This window comes from Anomaloglossus baeobatrachus, chromosome 6, assembly GCF_048569485.1.
Source record: "Anomaloglossus baeobatrachus isolate aAnoBae1 chromosome 6, aAnoBae1.hap1, whole genome shotgun sequence".
Lineage (NCBI taxonomy): Eukaryota > Metazoa > Chordata > Amphibia > Anura > Aromobatidae > Anomaloglossus > Anomaloglossus baeobatrachus.
The window spans coordinates 507,154,034-507,180,196 of record NC_134358.1 but is presented as its reverse complement, the minus strand read 5'-3'; the positions used below and the strand labels follow the sequence as shown (position 1 = coordinate 507,180,196).

General features: G+C 50.6%; 1 protein-coding gene across 2 annotated transcripts in view; it reads left to right on the top strand.

Annotated features, from left to right (window-relative positions):
- Window positions 1–26,163, top strand: part of NCAPG2 (non-SMC condensin II complex subunit G2) — a 265,879-nt gene that overhangs the window by 151,537 nt on the left and 88,179 nt on the right. For both annotated transcript variants that reach the window (XM_075315453.1, XM_075315452.1), the window contains 2 exons: window positions 16,295–16,365; window positions 16,455–16,608. In XM_075315453.1, the coding sequence (XP_075171568.1) occupies window positions 16,295–16,365; window positions 16,455–16,608 (225 nt within the window). The remainder of the gene's footprint in view (window positions 1–16,294; window positions 16,366–16,454; window positions 16,609–26,163) is intronic.

The window sequence follows — 26,163 nt, the reverse complement described above, 5'->3', positions numbered from 1 at the left end:
TGGGAAGCCAGTGAAGGGATTGGCAGAGTGGCGAGGCTGGGGAGTAGCGAGGGGAGAGGTGGATTAAGCGGGCCGCAGAGTTTAGGATAGATTGGAGGGGTGCAAGAGTGTTACATGAGGCCCATTCTTCTTCTGCCTTTAGAATTAGCAGTAAATTATGATATTGGGGATACATGAGGTTTATATATCCTAGTTGGCAGCAAGTCAAAGTGCAACCAGTATAAGCACAATTCATATAGAGGTAGTCATAAACCGTATATGGACATCAAATCTACAAATAGAGTAACATTTATTGTATAAATCTAAGGGGTAAGTTTTCTTTGTCGCTCCTAATTGGGAGACCCAGACAATTGGGTGTATAGCTACTGCCTCCGGAGGCCACACAAAGCATTACACTAAAAAAGTGTAAGGCCCCTCCCCTTCTGGCTATACACCCCCCGTGGGATCACGGGCTGCTCAGTTTTCAAGCTTTGTGCGAAGGAGGCACACATCCATGCAATAGCTCCACTGTTTAGTCAGCAGTAGCTGCTGACTATGTCGGATGGAAGAAAAGTGGGCCCATATAGGGCCCCCAGCATGCTCCCTTCTCACCCCACTTGCGGTTTGTAAGGTTGAGGTACCTATTGCTGGTACGGAGGCTGGAGCCCACATGCTGTTTTCCTTCCCCATCCCCCCTCAGGTCTCTGGGTGAAGTGGGATCTTACCGGTCTCCAGGCACTGAGACCGTGCTCCATCCACAGACCCAGAGAACCTGCTGGATTTGGAGCTGGGTATCCTCAGGGACAGGGCCCTGCGACATTAAGGTACTCTGTGTCCCCGTACACATCGCGCACACACGCACCAGCATTGCTGGGAGTGTTAGTGCGCCGGGGACAACAGCGCGGAGCGCTTGTGCTATTATTCACTGCAGCTTTGCTGAGTGAATTTATGTATTGGGAACTGCCGCGCCGGCCGCTGCTGGGTGTTTTACACTGTGGCGCGGCTGGGACTTGTGGTGCGCCGGGGACTTCCGCGCCGGCCGTGCACATAGGACGGCCGCGCTTATTACTCGAGTCCCCGGCTTTGCGGCCTAGTTTTCCTTTCGTTCCCGCCCCCAGCCCTGACAGTCAGGGAAGGGGCGGGACGCTGTACAGTAAGTCAGCGCAGGGAGCTGGAGTCTGCTTTGCATTCTCCAGCCCCCTTCACTAGACTCAGTGGGACGCCGGACTTCCGCGCCGGCCGTGCACATAGGACGGCCGCGCTTATTACTCGAGTCCCCGGCTTTGCGGCCTAGTTTTCCTTTCGTTCCCGCCCCCAGCCCTGACAGTCAGGGAAGGGGCGGGACGCTGTACAGTAAGTCAGCGCAGGGAGCTGGAGTCTGCTTTGCATTCTCCAGCCCCCTTCACTAGACTCAGTGGGACGCCGGGTTCCCGCTCTTGTCTCGGGCACGCCCTCGGCCCGCCCCTCTTCTCTGGACGCCGGCAGCCATTCCGGCACGCAGAGCGGGAAAACGGAGACAAGCGCTGAGCTAGCAGTCACAGGAGGCGCCACACACCTGCTTTTGTGAGGGCGGTAAGCGGCAGCTGCAGTGCTGACCCACTAATGCCGAAGTCTCCTGCTGTACTTTTGTAAAGTCGCTATTCAGGATGCAGGCCTAGAAACAGCAGCTAAAAAGCAGCGGTGCTAAAGCACAGACTTTCTATGCTGCTTGTCTTGCATGTGCTGAAGTGTCATGTGTCCTTTGGGCTTGTATGCTATACATGGCACTGTAATGGCTATTCTTGGCTGTCTACCCGCCTAGATGGCTAGCCAGCGGCAGCAAACAGCAAGGGTGCTAAGACACAAGCTTTCAATGCTGCTTGAATTGCATGTGCTGCAGTGTTTATTTTCATGTTTGTATGCTATACATTCACTGTATGTCGCTATTCTTGGCTAATGCTCCTAGATAACTTGACAACAGCAGCAGAAAAGCAAGGGTGCCTAGGCACAAGCTTTCAATGCTGCTTGGATTGCATGTGCTGCAGTGTTTATTTTCATGCGTGTATGCTATACATTCACTGTATGTAGCTATTCTTCGCTAATGCTCCTGAATAACTAGACAACAGCAGCAGAAAAGCAAAGGTGCCAAGGCACAAGCTTTCTAAGCTGCTTGTACTACATGTGCTGAAGTGTTTATTTGTACTTCATGCTTGTATGCTTTCACTGTAAGGTCGCTATTCTTAGCTAATGCTCCTAGATGGCTAGACAACAACAGCAAAAAAGCAGGGGTGCCAAGGCACAGGCTTTCTATGCTGCTTGTACTGCACGTGATACGGTTCCAGGGCCCCCAGTATGTGCAATTGCTCAACCGGGGTCTCCGCTACAGGTAGCCAAAAGACCACCTGTGATTCCTGTCCATGGACAGGGATGGAGTTGCAGTTTCCGCTGCTATATTGTCTGTGATTATAACTAATAGCTTACAGACTTTGCAGTCCAGATAGACCTTGGCCAAGGTTGATTCAATGCCCCTGGCCACCCTGACTTGGAATAAATCAGGGTTCCAGGGGGGTCCCATACATCCCAGGGTGCAGGCTCTGACACGGACGACAGTCCCAGACGGCCTAAGCGAGCTCCATGGGAACGGCCCTCGACTTCATCACTGGTCAGGGTCACCACAGGAGTACTCTCTGTATCAGGGGACAGACGTAGCTGTTCAGGACTCTGATCTTGAGCGGATGGTGACGCTATAGTGAATAATCTTATAGCGTCCATCAATGGAAAGTTGGGTATTTCCCTCTCAACTCCTCCAGTGGAGGAGTCAGCTTCACAGCAGGATAAATCCCTCTTTCAGTATCTCAAGTGTATATTGAGTATTTTTCTGGTCACTCTGACTCCAGAGAAGCAGTCCAGAATCTCCACGCTTATCCCGATAACAGTTTCTCCAACCGTATTTAGGATACGCGGTGTCTCTTCCCCCCTGACGTGGTCAAGCGCTAGACCCAGTGTCCAAAGGTGGATCCCCCAATCTCCAGGCTTGCGGCTAGATCTATAGTTGCAGTGGAAGATGGGACTTCACTTAAACATGCCATTGACAGACAGATAGACCTCTCGTTGCAATCTGTCTATGAAGCTATCGGCGGATCGGTTGCTCCGGCATTCGCAGCCGTAGAGGCACTCCAAGCTATTTCAGCTAGTATTGCGCAGGGGGACGCTGTCACATGTACATCTTGGCCGCAGTAGCGTCCTTAACCTCGCAATGTCGGCATTGCGACTCAAGCTGTTAATGCTGTCCTGGACGCTACGAGCCGTACGTCAGTGGCGTCCGCCAACTCCGTGTTTTTACGCAGAGCCTAGTGGTTAAGGGATTGGAGCAGATGCTGCTTCCAAAAAAGTGCTTAACCAGGTTGCCGTTATCTGGTGACAGACTGTTTAGTGAGTGGTTGGATGTAATCATTCAACTGTACAAGGGTACGGATTCTTCCTTACCCCGGCCCACATCAAACAAAACCCAACAGGAGAATGGACAGTCGAGGTTTCGGTCCTTCCCAGGCTCGGGCAGGTCCCAGTGGTCCTCGTCCAAAAGGACGCAAAAGGCTCAGGGGGGCGCAGATTCCTGGCGGGCTCCATCCCGCCCGGGGAAAGCAGCAGGAGGAACCGCTACCACGGCGTTTTCCTCATGACTTTCAGCCCTCTCACTCCGCGTCCCCGATCGGTCGCAGACTCCCCCGCTTTAGCGACACTTACCTGCCACAGGTCAAAGGCCGGTGGATGAGAGACAGTTTGTCCCAAAACTTCCTCACCGGCCGAGCCGAGGCTCTTCTGAAAGCAGAAAGAGTAGTAATCCCTGTTCCTCCTCAGGAACAAGATAAGCTTTTTACTCCGATCTGGTCGTAGTGCCAACATAAAACGGCTCACCTAGCACGTGAAAACCAGACGGTTCCGGATGGAATCCCTCCGCTCCGTCATTGCCTCAATGTCTCAAAGAGATTTCCTAGCATCAATAGACATCAGGATGCTTATCTCGACGTGCCGATTGCTCCAGGACACCGGCGTTTGCTACCATTCGTTATTGAAGACGAGCATCTTCAGTTCGTAGCCCTACCCTTCGGTCTGGCGACAGCCCCACGGGTTTTCACCGACTTCACGGCAGCAGTGTGAGCAGTCCCGCACTCTCAGGGTCACTCTGTGATCCCTTATTTAGGCGACCTACTTGTCAAGGCACTCTCTTAAGAGGCATGCCAACATAGCCTGAACATGGCGCTGGAGACTTTCCAGGGTTTCGGGTGGGTCTTCAACTTTTCAAAGTTAAACCCAATCGCTGGCATATCTTGGCAAGGAGTTTTCACACTCTCTCAGCGATAGTGAAGCGTCCGCTGGACAAACAGCGTTCACTACAGATGGGGGTGCAGTCTCTCTTTCAAGGAGACGCCTCATCCAGAGGCAGTCCCTTTCACGCAGTTTCATCTGCGTCCACTTCAATGGAACATTCTTCGCTAATGGGAGGAGTAGTCGACGTCCCTACACAGGAACGTCCCTCTTTCTCAGACGATCAAGAACTCTTTTCAGAGGAGTCCACTCTTCAGATCAATAGTCTGGAGCTCTGGGCAGTGTATATTGCTCTACAAGCCTTCCTGCAGTGGCTGGAAAGCAAACAGATCCGAATTCAGTCGGACAATCCACAGCGGTGGCATACATCAACCACCAAGGCGGACTACGCAGTCGGCGAGACTTCCAGGAAGTTCGCCGGATTCTGCTGTGGGTGGCAGACAGAGCATACACCATATCCGCAGTTACCAGGGCGTGGACGCAGCAGAATGGTCTCTGCACCCGGACGGGTGTCAAGAATCGGCACAATAGCAAGGTCCCGATTTTCATTGCGATCAAAGAGCTCTGGCGACAGGCATCTCACGGTCGGTCAACCGTGGGCACTACCAGACCGGCCAGACTTACTGTCCCAAGGGCCGTTTTTTCCATCTGAATTCTACGGCCCTGAACCTACTGTGTGGCCATTGAGTCCTGGATCCTAGTGTCCTCAGGATTATCCCAAGGGGTCGTTGCCACTATGAGTCAGGCTAGGAAGCCCACGTCTGCTAAGATCTACCACGGACGTGGAAGATTTTCTTATACTGGTGCTCTGTACAAGGAGTGTCCCCCGGGCCATTGGCATTGCCTACTCTTCTTTCCTTCCTGCAATTTCGGTTGGAAAAGGGCTTGTCGCTCGGCTCCCTTAAAGGGCAAGGCTTGGCGCTATTGGTGTTTTTTTCAGAGGCGTCTAGCACGACTTCCTCAGGTACGCACGTTCCTGCAGGGGGTTTGTCATATCGTCCCCCCGTACAAGCGGCCGTTAGATCCATGGGATCTGAACAGGGTACTGCTTGCTCTCCAGAAGCCGCCTTTCGAGCCTCTGACGAATGTTTCACCTTCTCGACTATCTTAGAAAGTGGCCTTTCTGGTAGCGATCACGTCTCTTCGGACAGTGTCTGAGCTAGCAGCACTGTCATCCAAGGCTCCCTTCCTGGTGTTCCACCAGGACAAGGTAGTGTTGCGCCTCATTCAGGAGTTTCTCCCTAAGGTAGTATCCTCGTTTCATATTAATCAGGATATCTCCTTACCTTCCTTTTGTCCTCATCCGGTTCATCGGTATGAAAAGGACTTACATTTGTTAGATCTAGTGAGACCACTCAGAATCTACATTTCCCGCACGGCGCCTTTGCGCCGCTCGGATACACTCTTTGTCCTTGTCGCTGGTAAGCGCAAAGGGTCGCAGGCTTCCAAATCCACCCTGGCTCGATAGATCAAAGAACCAATTCTTGAAGCCTACCGTTCTGCTAGGCTTCCGGTTCCATCACGGCTGAACGCCCATTCAACCAGAGCCGTGGGTACGTCCTGGGCATTACGTCACCAGGCTACGGCTCAACAGATGTGCCAGGCAGCTACCTGGTAGAGTCTGCACACTTTCACCATACATTATCAGGTGCATGCCTACGCTTCGGCGAACGCCGGCCTAGGTAGAGGAGTCCTGCAGACGGCAGTTGCCTCCTCGTAAGGGAGAGCTGTTTTGCAGCTCTAACATGAGGTATTAAGTTACCCACCCAGGGACAGCTTTTGGACGTCCCAATTGTCTGGGTCTCCCAATTAGGAGCGACAAAGAAGAAGGGAATTTTGTTACTTACCGTAAATTCCTTTTCTTCTAGCTCCAATTGGGAGACCCAGCACCCGCCCTGTTGTCCTTCGGGATTTTTGGTTTTTTTGCGGGTATACATGTTGTTCATGTTGAACGGTTTTCAGTTCTCCGATGTTATTCGGAGTGAATTTGTTTAAACCAGTTATTGGCTTTCCTCCTTCTTGCTTTAGCACTAAAACTGAGCAGCCCGTGATCCCACGGGGGGTGTATAGCCAGAAGGGGAGGGGCCTTACACTTTTTTAGTGTAATGCTTTGTGTGGCCTCCGGAGGCAGTAGCTATACACCCAATTGTCTGGGTCTCCCAATTGGAGCTAGAAGAAAAGGAATTTACGGTAAGTAACAAAATTCCCTTCTTCTCCTTGTGTAGAGTGACATGTCAGGTCTGGCATGCCAGTATGAGGAGACTTAAATGCCTTTCATGCTCCTCTGGGAAAATTAAATATGCAAATTGCCTCTTTGGAGAGGAAGAGGACTTGAACTCTAGTGCCATATATTGGAAGTAGCAAGCCTAATAGTCAATATCGGACCGTTAAGGTGCCTTGCCATATGACTTAGGATATATAAGCCAAACCAGAATCTCAATTTGCAGGCACCATGTTTCGAGGTAATGCCCCTCGCTAGTGCAAAGTATGAGATCTGATTTGGCTAGGTGAGAGGCTAAGACTGGGATCTAAGGGGTAAGAGGGGCAATACCCCAAAACACAGTGTTTGCAAGTTAAGATTCTGGTTTGGTTAATATTTCAAAAGTCATATGGAAAGGCTTGTTAAAGGGTCGATATTGAGTTTTAGGATTGCTACTCTCAAATCCTCTTCCTCTCTGAAAAGGCAATTTGAACATTATTGAATAAAGACTAGTGTTGAGCGAGTATGCTTGTCACTACTCGGTACTCGCACGAGTATCACTGTACTCGGGCTACTCGGCAGGGACCGAGTAATTTCGCGATACTCGTGCTGTACTCGTGGTCTTCATGTTGGCGCTCTTTTCTTTTTCGCTCCTAATTGGGAGACCCAGACAGTGGTGTATAGCTACTGCCTCTGGAGGCCGCACAAAGAACTACACTTAAAAGTGTAAGGCCCCTCCCCTTCTGGCTATACACCCTTCCGTAGGAGTACGGATTCCTCAGTTTTAGCTTTGTGCGAAGGAGGTCAGACACGCACGCATAGCTCCATTGTTTTTAGTCAGCAGCAGCTGCTGACTATGTCGGATGGAAGAAAAGAGGGCCCATACAGGGCTCCCAGCATGCTCCCTTCTCACCCCACTGTATGTCGGAGGTGTTTGTAAGGTTGAGGTACCCATTGCGGGTACGGCGGCTGGAGCCCACATGCTGATTCCTTCCCCATCCCTTTTTACAGGGCTCTGGGTGAAGTGGGATTTACTGGTCTCCAGGCACTGAGACCGTGCTCCATCTACAGCCCCTGGAGAAGATGCTGGATGGAGCGGAGTACATCAGGGACATGGCCCTGCTTCCTCAAGGTACTCTGTGTCCCCGTGCATTTGGCGCTCACACCGCAGCATGCTGGGTGTTGTAGTGCGCCGGGGACATCAGCGCTGCGGCGCTTGTGCCATGGCCTCATTCAGCTTCGCTGAAGCAGGCACACTTTTGGGAAACGGTCGCGCCGGCCGCTGGGACTGCGGCGCGGCTGGCACTTGTGGTGCGCCGGGGACTTCAGCGCGGGCCGCGTTTTTACGGCGGCCGCGCTGATAACTCGAGTCCCCGGCTTTTTGCGGCCTAGTTCCGTTCGTTCCCGCCCCCAGACCTGCCAGTCAGGAGAGGGGCGGGACGCTGGTCAGTGCATCAGCGCTGAGGGCTGGAGTCGTTTTTACATACTCCAGCCCTCACAATAGGCACAGAGGGGACACTGTTTCCCGCACTTTTGTTTGGGAACTCCCACGGACCGCCCCTCTCCACAGACGCCGGCAGCCATTCCTGCTGACACGCTGAGCTGCAGAGGGGAGCCGGGGAGACCCAGACAAGGAATTCTGCGCCTCTTACCCGCTATTCAGCGGGCGGTAAGCAGCCCTCAGGGCTCACCCCCTCTTGTGCCAGTAGTAATCTTAGTATTTTGTTCCTGCAAATACTTTGTACTGCATAGCGCTGGTCGCCCTTTGGCTATAGACTCTCTCACATTGCAGAGAGCCAACAGCATGTCGTCCACAAAACGCAAGGGTGCCAAGGCACAGACATTATATGCTTCCTGTACCGCATGTGGGACTTTTCTACCGGCAGGCTCCACTGACCCCCATTGTGTGCAGTGCTCGGCCCCTGCGGCACTTGCACAGTCGGGACCTCTGCTGGACGTGACCCAGGGTGTACCACCTGTGAATGCTGTCCAGGTGACAGGAACTGAGTTTACAGCTTTTGCTGACAGAATGTCTCTCACTATGTCACAAATTCTTGACACATTGCGAGCTAGGCCCGTACTTCAGGCCACGGACACTGTGCAATCATTGCCCCCTGGTCCCCCTCAGCTGAATTACCTCCAAGCTCCGGGACGGGCACATACACCTCAGGGTGAAGACTCTGACTCGGACGATGGCCCCAGGCAACCTAAGCGGGCTCGCTATGAGGGGCCTTCACATTCATCTCAATGGTCAGGATCCCAGCGAGATGAATCTATGGGTGATGAGGCGGACGTAACTGATCAGGATTCTGATCCTGGGACCGCTCTCAATCTAGATACACCAGATGGTGACGCCATAGTTAATGATCTTATAGCGTCCATCAATAAGATGTTAAATATTTCCCCACCAGCTCCTCTTGTAGAGGAGTCAGCTTCGCAGCACGAGAGAATCCATTTCAGATATCCTAAGCGTACATTAAGCACTTTTCTGGACCACGCTGACTTTAGAGACGCAATCCAGAAACCCCACGCTTATCCGGAAAGGCGTTTTTCTAAACGGCTTAAAGATACACGCTATCCTTTTCCCCCTGACGTGGTCAAGGGTTGGACCCAGTGTCCAAAAGTGGATCCTCCAATTTCCAGGCTTGCAGCTAGATCCTTGGTTGCAGTTGAAGATGGAGCGGCACTTAAAGATGCCACTGACAGGCAGATGGAGCTCTGGCTGAAATCCATCTATGAAGCGATTGGAGCGTCGTTAGCGCCATCTTTTGCTGCCGTATGGGCACTCCAAGCTATCTCAGCCGGGCTTGTGCAAGTCGACTCAGTCACACGTGCAGTTGCCCCGCAGGTAGCACCATTGACCTCGCAAATGGCGGCATTCGCGTCGTACGCGATTAATGCTGTTCTTGACGCTACAAGCCGCACGGCAGTGGCGTCAGCCAACTCCGTTGTTTTGCGTAGGGCCCTGTGGTTGAGACATTGGAAGGCAGATTCTCATTCCAAGAAGTGCTTAACCAATTTGCCTTTTTCTCGTGACCGATTGTTTGGAGAGCGTTTGGATGAAATCATCAAACACTCCAAGGGTAAGGACTCATCCTTACCGCAACACAGACAAAACAAACCCCAACAGAGGAAGGGTCAGTCTGGTTATCGGTCCTTTCGAGGACCGGGCAGGTCCCAATTCGCCTCGTCAAAGAAGACTCAAAAAGACCAGAGACGCTCAGATTCTTGGAGGTCTCAGTCACGCCCAAAAAGGACAGCCGGAGGAACCGTTGACAAGACGGCGTCCTCCTGACTTGCAGTCTCCGATTCCCACACCCTCGGTCGGTGGGAGGCTTTCCCACTTTGGCGACATTTGGCTGTCACGCGTCAAAGACCGTTGGGTGAGGGATATTCTGTCTCACGGGTACAGGATAGAGTTCAGTTCTCGTCCGCCAACTCGTTTCTTCAGAACTTCTCCACCACCAGACCGAGCCGATGCTCTGTTGCAGGCGGTGGCCGCTCTAAAGGCGGAAGGAGTGGTGACCTCCGTCCCTCTTCAGGAACAAGGTCACGGTTTTTACTCCAATCTGTTTGTGGTCCCAAAAAAGGACGGATCGTATCGACCCGTCCTGGATCTAAAGTTGCTCAACAGACACGTAAAAGTCAGGAGGTTCCGGATGGAATCCCTACGCTCCGTCATAGCCTCAATGTCTCAAGGAGATTTTCTAGCATCAATAGATATCAAAGATGCGTATCTCCACGTGCCGATTGCGCCAGAGCATCAGCGTTTCCTACGCTTCGTCATACACGACGAACACCTGCAGTTCGTAGCGTTGCCTTTCGGTCTGGCAACAGCCCCCCGGGTCTTCACCAAGGTCATGGCAGCAGTAGTAGCTGTTCTGCACTCGCAAGGTCACTCGGTCATCCCGTATCTAGACGACCTGCTTATAAAGGCACCCTCTCAAGAGGCATGCCAACACAGTCTGAAGGTGGCACTAGACACTCTCCAGAGTTTCGGGTGGATTATCAACTTTCCAAAGTCTCATCTAACCCCGACCCAATCTCTGACTTATCTTGGCATGGAGTTTCATACTCTCTCAGCGATAGTGAAGCTTCCACTGGACAAGCAGTGTTCGCTACGGACAGGAGTGCAATCTCTCCTTCAGAGCCAGTCGCACTCAGAGGCGCCTCATGCATTTCCTAGGAAAGATGGTAGCAGCAATGGAGGCGGTCCCGTTCGCGCAGTTTCATCTGCGCCCTCTACAATGGGACATTCTACGCCAATGGGATGGGAAATCGACGTCCCTCGACAGGACTGTCTCCCTCTCTCAGACTGCCAAGGACTCTCTGCGTTGGTGGCTTCTCCCCACCTCATTGTCACAGGGAAAGTCGTTCCTTCCCCCGTCCTGGGCAGTGGTCACGACGGATGCGAGCCTATCAGGGTGGGGAGCGGTGTTTCTCCACCACAGGGCTCAGGGGACGTGGACTCAGGAAGAGTCCACCCTGCAGATCAATGTTCTGGAAATCAGAGCAATCTATCTTGCTCTGCGAGCCTTCCAACAATGGCTGGAAGGCAAGCAGATTCGGATTCAGTCGGACAATTCCACGGCGGTGGCGTACATCAACCACCAAGGGGGAACACGCAGTCGCCAAGCCTTTCAGGAAGTCCGGCGGATTTTGACGTGGGTGGAAAGCAAAGCGTCCACCATATCCGCAGTTCACATCCCAGGCGTGGAAAACTGGGAAGCAGACTTTCTCAGTCGCCAGGGCATGGACGCAGGAGAATGGTCCCTTCACCCGGACGTGTTTCAGCAGATCTGTTGCCGCTGGGGGACGCCGGACGTCGATCTGATGGCGTCACGGCACAACAACAAGGTCCCAGTTTTCATGGCACGGTCTCACGATCACCGAGCGCTGGCGGCAGACGCCTTGGTTCAGGATTGGTCGCAATTCCGACTCCCCTATGTGTTCCCACCTCTAGCATTGTTACCCAGAGTTCTCCGGAAAATCAGGTCCGACTGCCATCGAGACATTCTCGTCGCTCCAGACTGGCCAAGAAGGTCGTGGTACCCGGATCTGTGGCATCTCACGGTAGGCCAACCGTGGGCACTACCAGACCGTCCAGATTTGCTGTCTCAAGGGCCGTTTTTCCATCTGAATTCTGCGGCCCTGAACCTGACTGTGTGGCCATTGAGTCCTGGATCCTAGCGGCCTCAGGTTTATCTCATGAAGTTGTTGCCACAATGAGACAGGCTAGAAAACCATCCTCAGCTAAGATCTATCACAGGACGTGGAAGATATTCTTAGCTTGGTGCTTGGCTCAAGGGTTTTCTCCCTGGCCATTTGCATTGCCAATTTTTCTTTCCTTCCTGCAGTCTGGGTTGGAAAAAGGTTTGTCGCTTAGCTCTCTTAAGGGTCAAGTCTCCGCGCTATCCGTATTCTTTCAGAAGCGCTTGGCACGGCTTTCTAAAGTACGCACGTTTCTCCAAGGAGTTTGTCATATCGTTCCTCCTTACAGACGGCCATTGGAACCCTGGGATCTAAACAAGGTTCTCATTGCTCTCCAGAAGCCGCCTTTCGAGCCTTTGAAAGAGGTTTCCCTTTCTCGGCTTTCACAAAAAGTAGTTTTTCTTGTGGCAGTCACGTCTCTTCGAAGAGTGTCCGAGCTAGCGGCGTTATCTTGCAAATCTCCCTTCCTGGTGTTTCACCAAGACAAGGTAGTACTGCGTCCAATTCCAGAGTTTTCTCCCAAGGTGGTTTCTTCCTTTCATCTCAATCAGGATATCACTTTGCCATCTTTGTGTCCGCATCCAGTTCACCAATTTGAAAAAGGTTTACATCTGTTGGACCTGGTGAGAGCACTCAGGATTTACATTTCTCGCACGGCGTCTCTACGCCGTTCTGATGCGCTCTTTGTCCTAGTCGCTGGTCAGCATAAGGGATCGCAAGCTTCCAAATCCACCCTGGCGCGGTGGATCAAGGAACCAATTCTTCACACATACCGTTCTGCTGGGCTTCCGATTCCATCTGGACTGAAGGCCCATTCTACCAGAGCCGTGGGTGCGTCCTGGGCATTGCGGCATCAGGCTACGGCTCAGCAGGTGTGCCAGGCGGCTACCTGGTCGAGTCTGCACACGTTTACCAAACACTATCAAGTGCATACCTACGCTTCGGCAGATGCCAGCCTAGGTAGACAGGTCCTTCAGGCGGCGGTGGCCCACCTGTAGGAAAGGGCTGTCTGACAGCCCGTTCATGTGGTATCTTTTTACCCACCCAGGGACTGCTTTTGGACGTCCCACTGTCTGGGTCTCCCAATTAGGAGCGAAAAAGAAGAAGGGAATTTTGTTTACTTACCGTAAATTCCTTTTCTTCTAGCTCCAATTGGGAGACCCAGCACCCGCCCTATTTGTTCTTAGGGTTTCGTTTTTCGGGTGCACATGTTGTTCATGTTGTTTCTTAAGTTCTCCGATCTTGTTATCGGATTGAATTTGTTTTTGAAACTGTTATTGGCTTTCCTCCTTCTTGCTTTGGTACTAAAACTGAGGAATCCGTACTCCTACGGGAGGGTGTATAGCCAGAAGGGGAGGGGCCTTACACTTTTAAGTGTAGTTCTTTGTGCGGCCTCCAGAGGCAGTAGCTATACACCACTGTCTGGGTCTCCCAATTGGAGCTAGAAGAAAAGGAATTTACGGTAAGTAAACAAAATTCCCTTCTTTACAGCCATCCCTTATGCAGGGATTGGCTGGCAGACCACTGCAATGCCACAGCCCTGTTACTTGTGGAATTGCAGTGATTGGCCGGCCCGCCAGCGTGACCGTGCCTTTAGCCCGACACTTCCCCGCTCGGCTACGGCCCCTCCCGCACTCCACTCCGCGTGTATATATATATGCACGCTTACACACACACGCACGTTTTTTTTTTTTAATTTAAAGTTTTATGGTTTCTACATGCTGCCGGGGAACATTTCAGAATAATACTCGGGTCTCCCATAGGATAACATTGGGCTCGGTGCTCGGGCCGAGTACACGAGTATTTTGAGATGCTCTGCCCGAGCCTCGAGCTCCCGAGCATTTTAGTACTCGCTCATCACTAATAAAGACTAATTAGGGCATTGCCTCTGGAAGAAGCCACTACGAAACGTGCGTCGGGCATCACAAGGTAATATATACTATGCATCATGGTCTTTTCAGACTATTGACAAACTTTGTATTCATTATCTATGTGTGCAGTTAATAGTCTTATTTGATGGTATATGTAGCATAATGATTGTCCCAGTTATTTAGCTCTTTGCATTTGATAAATTGGGACACTCTCTTCTATATTTGCTTTATATGATCTATTACATTACCCTCATGGGTACTTTTGTGTAAATGTGATTGAATCTACGTACAGTCATATGAAAACATTTGGGCACCCCTATTAATGTTAACCTTTTTTCTTTATAACAATTTGAGTTTTTGCAACAGCTATTTCAGAGTCACATATCTAATAACTGATGGACTAAGTAATATTTCTTGATTGAAATGGTTTATTGTACTAACAGAAAATGTGTAATCCGCATTTAAACAAAATTTGACCGGTGCAAAAGTATGGGCACCCTTATCAATTTCTTGATTTGAACACTCCTAACTACTTTTTACTGACTTACTAAAGTACTAAATTGGTTTTGTAACCTCATTGAGCTTTGAACTTCATAGGCAGGTGTATCCAATCATGAGAAAAGGTATTTAAGGTGGCTACTTGCAAGTTGTTCTCCTATTTGAATCTCCTATGAAGTGTGGCATCATGGGCTCCTCAAAACAACTCTCAAATGATCTGAAGACAAAGATTATTCAACATAGTTGTTCAGGGGAAGGATACAAAAAATTGTCTCAGAGATTTAAACCGTCAGTTTCCACTGTGAGGAACATAGTAAGGAAATGGAAGAACACAGGTACAGTTCTTGTTACGCCCAGAAGTGGCAGGCCAAGAAAAATATCAGCAAGGCAGAGAAGAAGAATGGTAAGAACAGTCGAGGACAATCCACAGACCACCTCCAAAGACCTGCAGCATCATCTTGCTGCAGATGGTGTCAATGTGCATCGGTTAACAATACAGCGCAGTTTGCACAAGGAGAAGCTGTATGGGAGAGTGATGCGGAAGAAGCCGTTTCTGCAAGCACGCCACAAGCAGAGTCGCCTGAGGTATGCAAAAGCACATTTGGACAAGCCAGTTACATTTTGGAAAAAGGTCCTGTGGACTGATGAAACAAAGATTGAGTTGTTTGGTCATACAAAAAGGCGTTATGCATGGCGGCAAAAAAACACGGCATTCCAAGAAAAGCACTTGCTACCCACAGTAAGATTTGGTGGAGGTTCCATCATGCTTTGGGGCTGTGTGGCCAATGCTGGCACCGGGAATCTTGTTAAAGTTGAGGGTCGCATGGATTCAACTCGGTATCAGCAGATTCTTGACAATAATGTGCAAGAATCAGTGACGAAGTTGAAGTTACGCAGGGGATGGATATTTCAGCAAGACAATGATCCAAAACACCGCTCCAAATCTACTCAGGCATTCATGCAGAGGATCAATTACAATGTTCTGGAATGGCCATCCCAGTCCCCAGACCTGAATATCATTGAACATCTGTGGGATGATTTGAAGCGTGCTGTCCATGCTCGGCGGCCATCAAACTTAACTGAACTGGAATTGTTTTGTAAACAGGAATGGTCAAATATACCTTCATCCAGGATCCAGGAACTCATTAAAAGCTACAGGAAGCGACTAGAGGCTGTTATTTTTGCAAAAGGAGGATCTACAAAATATTAATGTCACTTTTATGTTGAGGTGCCCATACTTTTGCACCGGTCAAATTTTGTTTAAATGCGGATTGCACATTTTCTGTTAGTACAATAAACCTCATTTCAATCCAGAAATATTACTCAGTCCATCAGTTATTAGATATATGAAACTGAAATAGCTGTTGCAAAAACCCAAATTGTTATAAAGAAAAAAGGTTAAGATTAATAGGGGTGCCCAAACTTTTTCATATAGTAAAGTAAACCCCAGCACTCAAATGAAGACAAAAAGGGGAAGTATGCGTAAGTTAATTTATTGACTGACACACTGCAAAGGGAACCTAACCAGAGCTGGCACAAATGGCAGGGAGAGTCGCTGCAGCCACTCTCCCCGCCATTTGTGCCAGCTCCGGACCTCCACTGCAGGCGTCCATTCACTTCATATTGTGATCCTGTCACCCCTTCACCTACGGCAACAACCTTGAGAAAGGCTCTATGCCGAAACGTTGGTGCTGTTGCTCTGGTTAGGTTCCCTTTGCAGTGTGTCAGTCAATAAATTCACTTACGCATACTTCCCCTTTTTGTCTTCATTTGAGTGCTGGGGTTTACTTTACTATATGATTCTCTATCCCCAAAACACCTATAGTGTGTGTGGTAGAGCCTGTAATCTCTAAGTATCAAACTTTTTCTTATGACTGTATTTATTGTACGCCCTATGAGCTTCATGTATACACACGGTGCTCTGCTTAACCTTTCTGTAAAATCCCCTGACGATATCATCTTCCTTTATAATTAGTCTTTGTTTCGATACAATCAAAATGACTCTCTTAATACGTTTGTGGTCATATTTGTTGGCTTGATGGAGATAAAATGCGTTTGTGATTCCACAAATTGTGTCTTTGAACCATGTATTTTAATGCCTGAGATTCTCCCCATCATTTTTCTGTATTCCTCTGTGGAACAGTTTTTACGTCTCCACATGTGATTTCTTCCTGTGTAAATGCTCCATTTGTTCTAGTAACATAATGTGCATTCCCTTTTTTACCTGCAGGACGAGCGCTGCACTGTAGCATTAATAATCCTGGCTTCTTTTATGCCTCCATCTGCTGTTCCTACATTCAGGTACACATTACTCAGATGCTTGGCATTATCTGTGTTTACTGTTAAACCTTTTACTTATACATGCTTCCCATGTTTCCATTATCCCTTAGTTGTTCTGTCCTTTCTAAGCTTCGAAACTTGCAAAACGGCGTGGAAGAGAACAAGTACGCCACGCTCATAGACTGCTTATGTCGTTGGGGCCAAGTGGGCCACATACTGGAGCTTATAAGTGATTGGCTATCCGAGAGCTTCCCAGAAAAAAAGGTAACACTGGTTAAAGCCGAAGTTCAAAGGCAAAACAACATATTACTTGTGTAAGGCTGGGGCCACACGGGCACTACTGCGATCCCCTTGCATGACACTCGGCTCGTGCTGGCAGTACAGCAGAGCCGAGTGTCATGCGTGTGTCCTTGCAACTGAGGTCCGTTCGTGCGAGCAGACCTCAGCTGCGGGGGGCGGGCTGGCACGGAGGAGGGGTGGGAGGGATTTCTCTCCCTCTCTCCTGCGTAGTTGGCTATTGCCATTCTCTCACTGCACTAGCGGTACACCGGTGTACCGCGAGTGCAGTGCGATTTTTCTCTCGCCCCATTCACTTGAATGGGTGCGAGAGAAAGAGTCTCAGCTTACAATCGCAGCATGCTGCGATTGTTTTCTCGGTCCGATTAGGGCTGAGAAAATAATCGCTCATGTGTGCTGTCACACAGGCTAGAATTGGTCCGAGGGGAATGCGATGTTTTATCGCACTCCACTCGCACTGTTTTTCTCGCCGTGTGGCTTAGGCCTAACGGAGACTATATGCCGGGATTACGGTCACTTTCCTATGTGATGCCGCCTTTTGTTCAGTCATATGTATCAATTATAAGGCTAAAGGCCACTTTACACGCAAAGATAAATTTGGCAGATCTGTGGTTGCAGTGAAATCATGGACATATTGTTTCATTTGTACACAGCCACAAACCTGACACTGATTGTCCACAATTTCCCTGCAACCACAGATTTATCTCTCTGTGTAAAGTGGCCTTTAGTCATATCGCCGGATAGCAGGTGTCAATTCTCATCGATAGTGCAGCCAGAATTACCAACGCTGACCTGAACTGTCAGCATCATAGACATAACGCTCTTCAGGTCTGGAGACCTCAAATTATTATTATTTATTTATTTTTTTTAACCCCTTCAGCCCTGGGGTACTTTCCGTTTTTTGCGTTTTTGTTTTTTGCTCCCCTTCTTCCGAGAGCCGTAACTTTTTTATTTTTCCGTCAATCTTGCCATATGAGGGCTTGTTTTTTGCGGGACAAGTTGTACTTTTAAATGAAACCATAAGTTTTTTACCATATGGTGTACTGGAAAGCAGCAAAAAAATTCCAAGTGTGGAAAAATTGCAAAAAAAGTGTGATGGCACAATAGTTTTTGGGATCTTTTATTCACGGTGTTCACTATATGGTAAAACTGATGTGTGGGTATGATGCCTGAGGTCGGTGCGAGTTTGTAGACACCAAACATGTATAGGTTTACTTGTATCTAAGGGGTTAAAAAAAATTCACAAGTTTGTCCAATAAAAGTGGCGCACGTTTTGCGCCATTTTCCAAAACACGTAGCGTTCTTATTTTTTGGGATCTATGGCTCAGTGATGGCTTATTTTTTGCGTCTCGAGCTGATGTTTCTAATGGTACCATTTTTGCGCAGATGCTACGTTTTGATCGCCTGTTATTGCATTTTGCGTAAAACTTGCGGCGACCAAACAACGTAATTTTGGCGTTTGGAATTTTTTTGCCGCTACGCCGTTTACCAATCAGATTAATTGATTTTATATTTTGATAGATCGGGCATTTCTGAACGCGGCGATACCAAATATGTCTATATTTATTTATTTTTTAACCCTTTACTTTTCAATGGGGGGAAAGGGGGGTGATTTGAACTTTTAGTTTTTTTTTTTTATTTAATTTTTTAAAACTTTTTTTTTACTTTTTTTTATTTTATTTTACTAGTCCCCCTAGGGGGCTATAGCGATCAGCAATCCGATTGCTGATCACAGCTATACCGCTGTAAACAGCAGAAATAGTCACTTTCTTTTTTCCTCTGCTCCGGCCAAGGAAGAATGAAAGTGAAACTTCGTACCAGCAGGCGTCATCACATGACCCTGTGCTACGATGGCAACCACCGAACGTCACGTGATCACTCACGTGACGTCCGGAGGGGGCGGCGGTAAGTAAAAAACATGGCTGCGCGCATATAGATCTCGCTGCCAGACTTTGACAGCGAGATCTAAGGGGTTAATGTTTCGGGTGGAATGCGATTCCACTCGGAACATGTAGGCACACATGTCAGCTGTTGAAAACAGCTGATATGTGTGCCGATCCACGCCGCCTGCCCGCGGCAGGGGGCGGGGCTTACCGGGACACGATCCATGACGGAAAGATCCGTCCATGGTCGTGAAGGGGTTAAATGGAAACTGCAATTGCATCACCCAAAGGCTCTGTGCCCACGATTAGTGTTTGCAGCGTTTTGGATGCAGCATGTTTTCGCTGCATCCAAAACACTGTATTGTACAGTACAAGCATAGTGGATGGGACTTCTAGAAATCTCTTGCCCACTGTGCGTGTGCAGCCCGCAGCGAAAACTGACCTGCGGTACGGCTTTCTAAGCCATAAGCATTTCAATTCTTTGCTGGGGAATCGCAAGTGTTCTCCGCAGGGAGAACAGAAGAGAGAGACCGCAGCGCCCTGAACCCTGATCGTGGGTCTGGGCAGCTGCGATCTCCTGCAGAGGAGACTCGTGACCCCCACAGGTCAGGACCTGCTGCGTTCTGGGCCACGTACCCAAAGGCTGTAGAAAAGTTTAGTGTGCACACAGCTGGGTCTTCGAGGTGCTAGCGTAATGGCAATAGGTTCCCCGGCTAATAGACTAGATATACACTACACACTCTTTTGATACAAATTGAGAGATTTTTATTGAATGTCTATGCTATGAGCATATAGGCAAGTAAAAAAAGGGTGCTCCTCTATTGCGACAAAGTACCGTGCTTTTAAAAAAAATAAGACGCTGTCTTATACTTTTTTCTTTATCGTTCCTTTGGGAGACCCAGACCTTGGGTGTTTAGCTTCTGCCTCCGGAGGACACACAAAGTACTACACTTAAAAGTGTAGCTCCTTCCTCTGAGCTTATACACCCCCTGGTGAGCCAGTCCCAGCCAGTTTATCGCTTTGTGTTCAGGAGGCATACATCCACACATGCATTCTCATATGATTTTTTGCTTTTTGGAAAGAGATTGAAGAAGTGCGGGTCCACGTCTGGACCCCCGGCATGTCCCTTCTCACCCCACTGTGTCGGTGGTGTTGTAAGGTTGATTTCCAAGGCTGGAGCCTTACATGCCGTGCTCCTTCACCATCCCTCCTGGGCTCTGGCTTGAAGTGGAAGCCAGCGCGGTCTCCATGCCTGGCAGGAGCCCGGTCTCCGTCCACAGCCCTTTAGGATTCTGCTGGACCGGAGCACTCATCCCCAGGGACCTGGCCCTGCGTCTCAGCAGCTAAGTACCTGAGACGTTCATATGTTGGGGGTCTATATGTCCTTTATTGTATGGGGAGAGTGTGTTTGATGTATTTATTTTGGCATTTCCGGCGGGTTCTCTGGCTTCGCCCGAGAACCGCGCCGATGGTGCCTGCGCGTCGGCCTCGCTGCTCAAATTTAGGCCCCGGCTTCGCCGGAGGCCTAGTTTCTGTTACCGGCCCTCGCATGTCACTCATGCAGAGGGACAGGCACGGCTCCTCCCGGCGGCCGTCCTGCACAGGGGAGGGACACTCCCCACTTCTTGTGCGTGACTCCTCCCCTGCAGGTCTCTATGGCCCTCCAGATCCCGCTTTCCTACAGGGACGCCCCCGTCCCGCCCCCTCTCTTTGCTCCGGCGGCCATTTTCTTGGACAGGGTTCACTCTGCGCTGGGCCATCATGCACTCTGCATCCCTGCTGAGGTGCTGTGCATTGGGGGTCCGGGCTTCGGGATCTGGAGGGCACACAACACCGCTTCCAGCAGTCTGGTAAGCCACAGCCGGTCTCTGGTTGTGGACCTCTGTATATACTCCCTGGGGTTCATTCTCTTTGTAGAAGCTGTCCCCACTCCAGCAGCATGTCTCACACGAGGAGCAAGGCTCCAAAGCTTTATACTGTATGCTCTGCATGTAAGCTCCTGCTGCCTGAACCGAGCACCTATCCACATTGTGATGTCTGCTCTAACTTGGAGGTGCCACAGCCTGGAGCCTCACCCCCAGTGGTCTCTCAGGCTGCTTCTGCACCTGTGGCTGAACCTCCGGCCTGGGTAGAGTCCTTCTCTAGGTCTATCTCCCAGTCCTTTGCTGAGTCCATGGGACTTCTGTCCAGGACTTTGATAAATATGCATCCGCCCCCTTCACAGGGTGCCTCTAATGCTCTTGCTAAGGGTCCTTTAGGATCCCTATCATCTGACCTCCGTCCACCGGAGCTCACAGAGGATTCATCATCAGGGCACAAACCCCGTCCTCCTAAGAGGAGCCGCAGGGTTTCCTCTCCCTTCTCATCCCGCGGCTCTGATTCAAGAGCTGACTCGCAAGATGAGGAGGATGCCTTTACAGGGGGCTCGGAGGCTAACTCCATGTGCCCCATTGATCTTTCCGAGGGTGACTCAGATCTTAGTGACTTGATTGCTTCCATTAATTCTGTACTGGTTCTCAATCCGCCAGTATCAGAGGAGCAACCCTCTCTTGCAGAAAAGCACCAGTTTACCTCGCCTAAGAGTAAAGAGTGTGTTCTTTAACCACTCCAGTTTTCAGACCGCTGTGACCAAACCCAGGGCCTGTCCTGACAAACGCTTCCCGAAGCGTGGTTCTGATGACCGTTTTCTCTTTCCACCTGAGGTGGTCAAGGAGTGGGCTCCCCAAAGGTAGACCCTCCGGTGTCTAGGCTCTCAGCCCGGACCGTTGTGTCGGTGGCTGATGGCACTTCCCTTAGGGATTCCACTGACCGCCAGATTGACCTTCTGGCCAAATCCGTGTATGAAGCGGCGGGGGCCGCGTTTTCCTCAACTTTTGCAGCAGTGTGGGCTCTTAAAGCCATCTCTGCTTCTCTAGAGGAGATGCATTCCCTCACCAGGGAATCTATGCCCGAGATGGTTGCCTTAACTTCTCAAGCATCAGCTTTTTCATCTTATGCCATGTCTGCCATGCTAGAGGCTTCTCACCGCACTGCGGTGGCTTCGGCTAATTCCCTCGTTATCCGCAGGATCTTGTGGCTTCGAGAGTGGAAGGCAGATGCTTCTTCAAAGAAGTACCTTGCTGGGCTCCCTTTTGCTGGTTCCCGGCTGTTCGGTGAACAGCTGGATGAAATTATTAAAGAAGCTACTGGCGGGAAGAGTACTTCCATGCCACAAACCAAGACCAGGAAACCTACCCAGGGTAGGAATCAGTCGAGGTTTCGTTCCTTTCGTTCCTCCAACTGGTCGTCCTCTAAGCCCTCCGCCTCGTCCGCTAACTCAGCTAAGGACCAGAAATCCAACTGGCGCCCAAAAGCGTGTCCACAGAAGACCGCAGGAGCTCCTGCCACTAAGGCAGCCTCCTCGTGACTCTCTGCCCGCTCCAGCAACGTCCTTAGTCGGTGGCAGGCTCTCCCACTTTGGCGACACTTGGTTTCAACAAGTCTCCGATCAGTGGGTGAGAGATATCATCTCTCACGGCTACAGGATAGAATTCTCTTCCAGCCAGCCAAACAGATTTTTTCTCTCAACTCCCCCCTGCTCCAAGGCCGCCGCCTTCTCACAGGCCGTGGCAGCCTTGCAGGCCAACGGAGTAATTGTACCAGTTCCCGCCCGGGAACGGTTCAGAGGTTTTTACTCAAACCTCTTCCTAGTTCCCAAAAAGGACTGTACCTTCCGGCCCATCCTGGATCTCAAGCTTCTCAACAAGCATGTTCGGGTGCGGCACTTTCGCATGGAGTCTCTGCGATCAGTCATTGCCTCAATGACCCAAGGGGATTTCCTGGCGTCCATCGACATCAGAGATGCCTATCTACATGTGCCAATTGCAGTTTCACACCAGCGTTGGCTACACTTTGCAATAGGAGAAGATCATTTGCAATTCGTGGCTCTTCCCTTCGGGTTAGCCACGGCCCCTCGGGTATTCACCAAGGTCATGGCAGCAGTGATTGCGGTTCTGCACCTCCAGGGGTTGGCAGTGCTCCCTTACCTGGACGACCTTCTAGTCAAGGCTCCATCCAGCGCAGACTGTCAGCGGAGTGTCTCGCTCACTCTCGCCACTCTAGCCCAAATCGGGTGGCTTGTCAATCTTCCCAAATCCACTCTGACTCCGACCCAGAGTCTCACGTACCTAGGGATGCAGTTCGAGACTTTGCCGGCACTTGTGAAGTTGCCCTTAAACAAACAGCTGTCACTCCAGTTGGCGGTGCGCTCTCTCCTGAGGCCCCGCCGTTATACCCTCAGGCGTCTGATGCAGGTGCTGGGTCAAATGGTGGCGTCCATGGAGGCTGTTCCCTTTGCCCAGTTCCATCTGCGCCGCCTGCAGCTGGACATTCTCCGCTGTTGGGACAAGCGGCCTTCCTCCTTACACAAGTTAGTGGCTCTGTCGCCACGGACCAGGAGCTCTCTTCAGTGGTGGCTTCGGCCCCTCTCCCTGTCCCAAGGGCGCTCCTTCCTGGCCCCGTCCTGGGTGATTCTCACCACGGATGCCAGTCTATCCGGCTGGGGAGCAGTATGTCTCCACCACAGAGCACAGGGCACTTGGACTCCGTCCGAGTCAGCCCTTTCAATCAATGTGCTGGAAACCAGAGCCGTGTTTCTGGCTCTCCTAGCATTTCACCACCTGCTGGCGGGCAGGCACATTCGAGTCCAGTCAGACAACGCGACAGCGGTTGTCTACATCAATCATCAAGGCGGGACACGCAGCCGCCTGGCAATGATGGAGGTACAACGCATTCTTCAATGGGCGAAAGACTCCAGGTCCACCATATCCGCAGTCCACATCCCAGGCATGGACAACTGGGAGGCAGATTATCTCAGCCGTCAAAGCGTGGACGGTGGAGAGTGGTCCCTGCACCCGGCAGTATTTCAGTCGATCTGCCGCAAATGGGGCACTCCGGACGTGGACCTAATGGCATTCCGTCACAACAACTAAGTTCCTGTTTACGTGGCTCGCTCCCACGATCCTCAGGCCTTCGCCGCGGACGCTCTGGTTCAGGACTGGTCCCAGTTTCGTCTGTCCTACGTGTTTCCCCCTCTAGCTCTCTTGCCCAGAGTCCTGCGCAAGATCAGAATGGAGGGTCGTCGAGTCATCCTCATTTGGCCCAGGCGAGCTTGGTATCCGGACCTGCTCCAACTGTCCGTAGAGATGCCGTGGCATCTCCCGGACCGTCCAGATCTACTCTCGCAAGGTCCGTTTTTCCGCCCGAATTCTGCAGCCCTCAAATTGACGGCGTGGCTCTTGAGTCCTGGATTTTGACGGCTTCTGGTATTCCCCCTGAAGTCATCTCTACTATGACTCGGGCGCGCAAGTCTTCCTCCGTTAAGATCTATCACAGGACTTGGAAAATTTTCCTGTCCTGGTGTCGCTCTACCGGCCATCCTCCTTGGCCATTTTCCTTGCCGACCCTTCTGTCTTTTCTACAGTCCGGTCTGCAGCTAGGACTGTCCCTCAACTCTCTCAAGGGACAAGTTTCAGCTCTGTCAGTTCTGTTCCAGCGGCGTCTCGCTCGGCTGGCTCAGGTCCGCACCTTCATGCAGGGCGCGTCTCACATCATTCCGCCTTACCGGCGGCCCTTGGACCCCCTGGGACCTTAACTTGGTTCTCACGGTCTTGCAGAAACCCCCCTTTGAGCCTCTTAGGGAGGTTTCTTTGTATCGTCTTTCACAGAAAGTGGCCTTTCTGGTTGCCATAACTTCTCTCAGGAGAGTCTCTGATTTGGCTGCGCTCTCCTCGGAGTCACCTTTTTTAGTATTTCATCAAGACAAGGTGGTTCTCCGTCCGACTCCGGACTTTCTTCCTAAGGTGGTCTCTCCCTTCCACCTTAACCAGGACATTACCTTACCTTCCTTCTGTCCGGCCCCTGTTCATCGCTTTGAAAAAGCTCTACATACTCTAGATCTGGTGCGTGCTCTCCAGATCTATGTAGAAAATAGATAAAGCCGGTCCTTTGAGCGCTAGTAATAGATCTATTATCTCAAGTTTTCTTTGTGAATAATTATGCTTTATTCGTGACAATTAGATTAAAATAAAGCTCTTGTTATCACAACGCGTTTCAGCAAGATATACTTGCCATCATCAGGTGTAGCAAGAGCCGATACACATCAAATTTATAGATCTATAAATTTGATGTGTATCGGCTCCTGCTACACCTGATGATGGCAAGTATATCTTGCTGAAACGCGTTGTGATAACAAGAGCTTTATTTTAATCTAATTGTCACGAATAAAGCATAATTATTCACAAAGAAAACTTGAGATAATAGATCTATTACTAGCGCTCAAAGGACCGGCTTTATCTATTTTCTATATACCTTCACTCCCTTAAGGGATTCCGGTTTAGAGCTGCTGAAATCAATAGATTTAATCATCCCAAATAACCCTTGAGGGAAGACAAAGGGCCGCAATTAGTTCCAGGATCTCATGAGTCGGGGAACCAGGAACCAGGGCGGTCATCTCCCCAGGTCCACCCAGCCTAACATCGGATAACGCCAGCCGAGACAACCCATCATCCTCCAGAGGATTTACACGATTATCACCGAGGTTGTGCGAGGGCGCGCAACCTAATCAGGTGAGCAGTTTTCAATACGCTATAACTAACTTTGTCCCACGGGTGCTTCTCATATGCGCTATCTTTATTTTCAGTGACTCCGGATCTATGTGTCTCGCACCGCTGCGCTTAGGCGGTGCACCTCTCTTTTTGTGCTAACCACAGGTCGGCGCAAGGGCCTCCCTGCTTCTAAGCCGACCTTAGCCCGTTGGATTAGGTCGACCATTTCGGACGCCTACCAGAGAACGCAGGCGCCTCCCCCGCCGGGGATCAAAGCACACTCGACCAGAGCTGTCGGTGGTGCCTCTTGGGCTTTTAGGCACCAGGCTACGGCTCAACAAGTCTGTCAGGCTGCCACTTGGGCTAGCCTTCATACCTTCTCGAAGCACTACCAAGTGCATGCTCATGCTTCGGCAGATGCGAGCTTGGGCAGACGCATCCTTCAGGCGCCGGTCGCCCATTTGTGAAGTTAGGTTCTGCCTACTTCTTAGTTTTTCTGTTTATTTCCCACCCAGGGACTGCTTTGGAACGTCCCAAGGTCTGGGTCTCCCAAAGTAACGATAAAGAAAAAGAGAATTTCTTTGTCGCTCCATTGGGAGACCCAGACAATTGGGTGTATAGGCTATGCCTCCGGAGGCCGCACAAAGTATTACACTAAAAGTGTAAAGCCCCTCCCCTTCTGCCTATACACCCCCCGTGCTCCCACGGGCTCCTCAGTTTTTTGCTTTGTGCGAAGGAGTCAGACATGCACAGCACAGCTCCACAGATTAGTCAGCAGCAGCTGCTGACTATGTCGGATGGAAGAAAAGTGGGCCCATATAGGGCCCCCAGCATGCTCCCTTCTCACCCCACTCTTGTCGGCGGTGTTGTTAAGGTTGAGGTATCCATTGCGGGTACGGAGGCTGGAGCCCACATGCTGTTTTCCTTCCCCATCCCCCTTAGGGCTCTGGGTGAAGTGGGATCCTATCGGTTTCCAGGCACTGAGACCGTGCTCCATCCACAACTCCTGGGAGACTGCTGGATAGGAGCTGAGTATCGTTCAGGGACATGGCCCT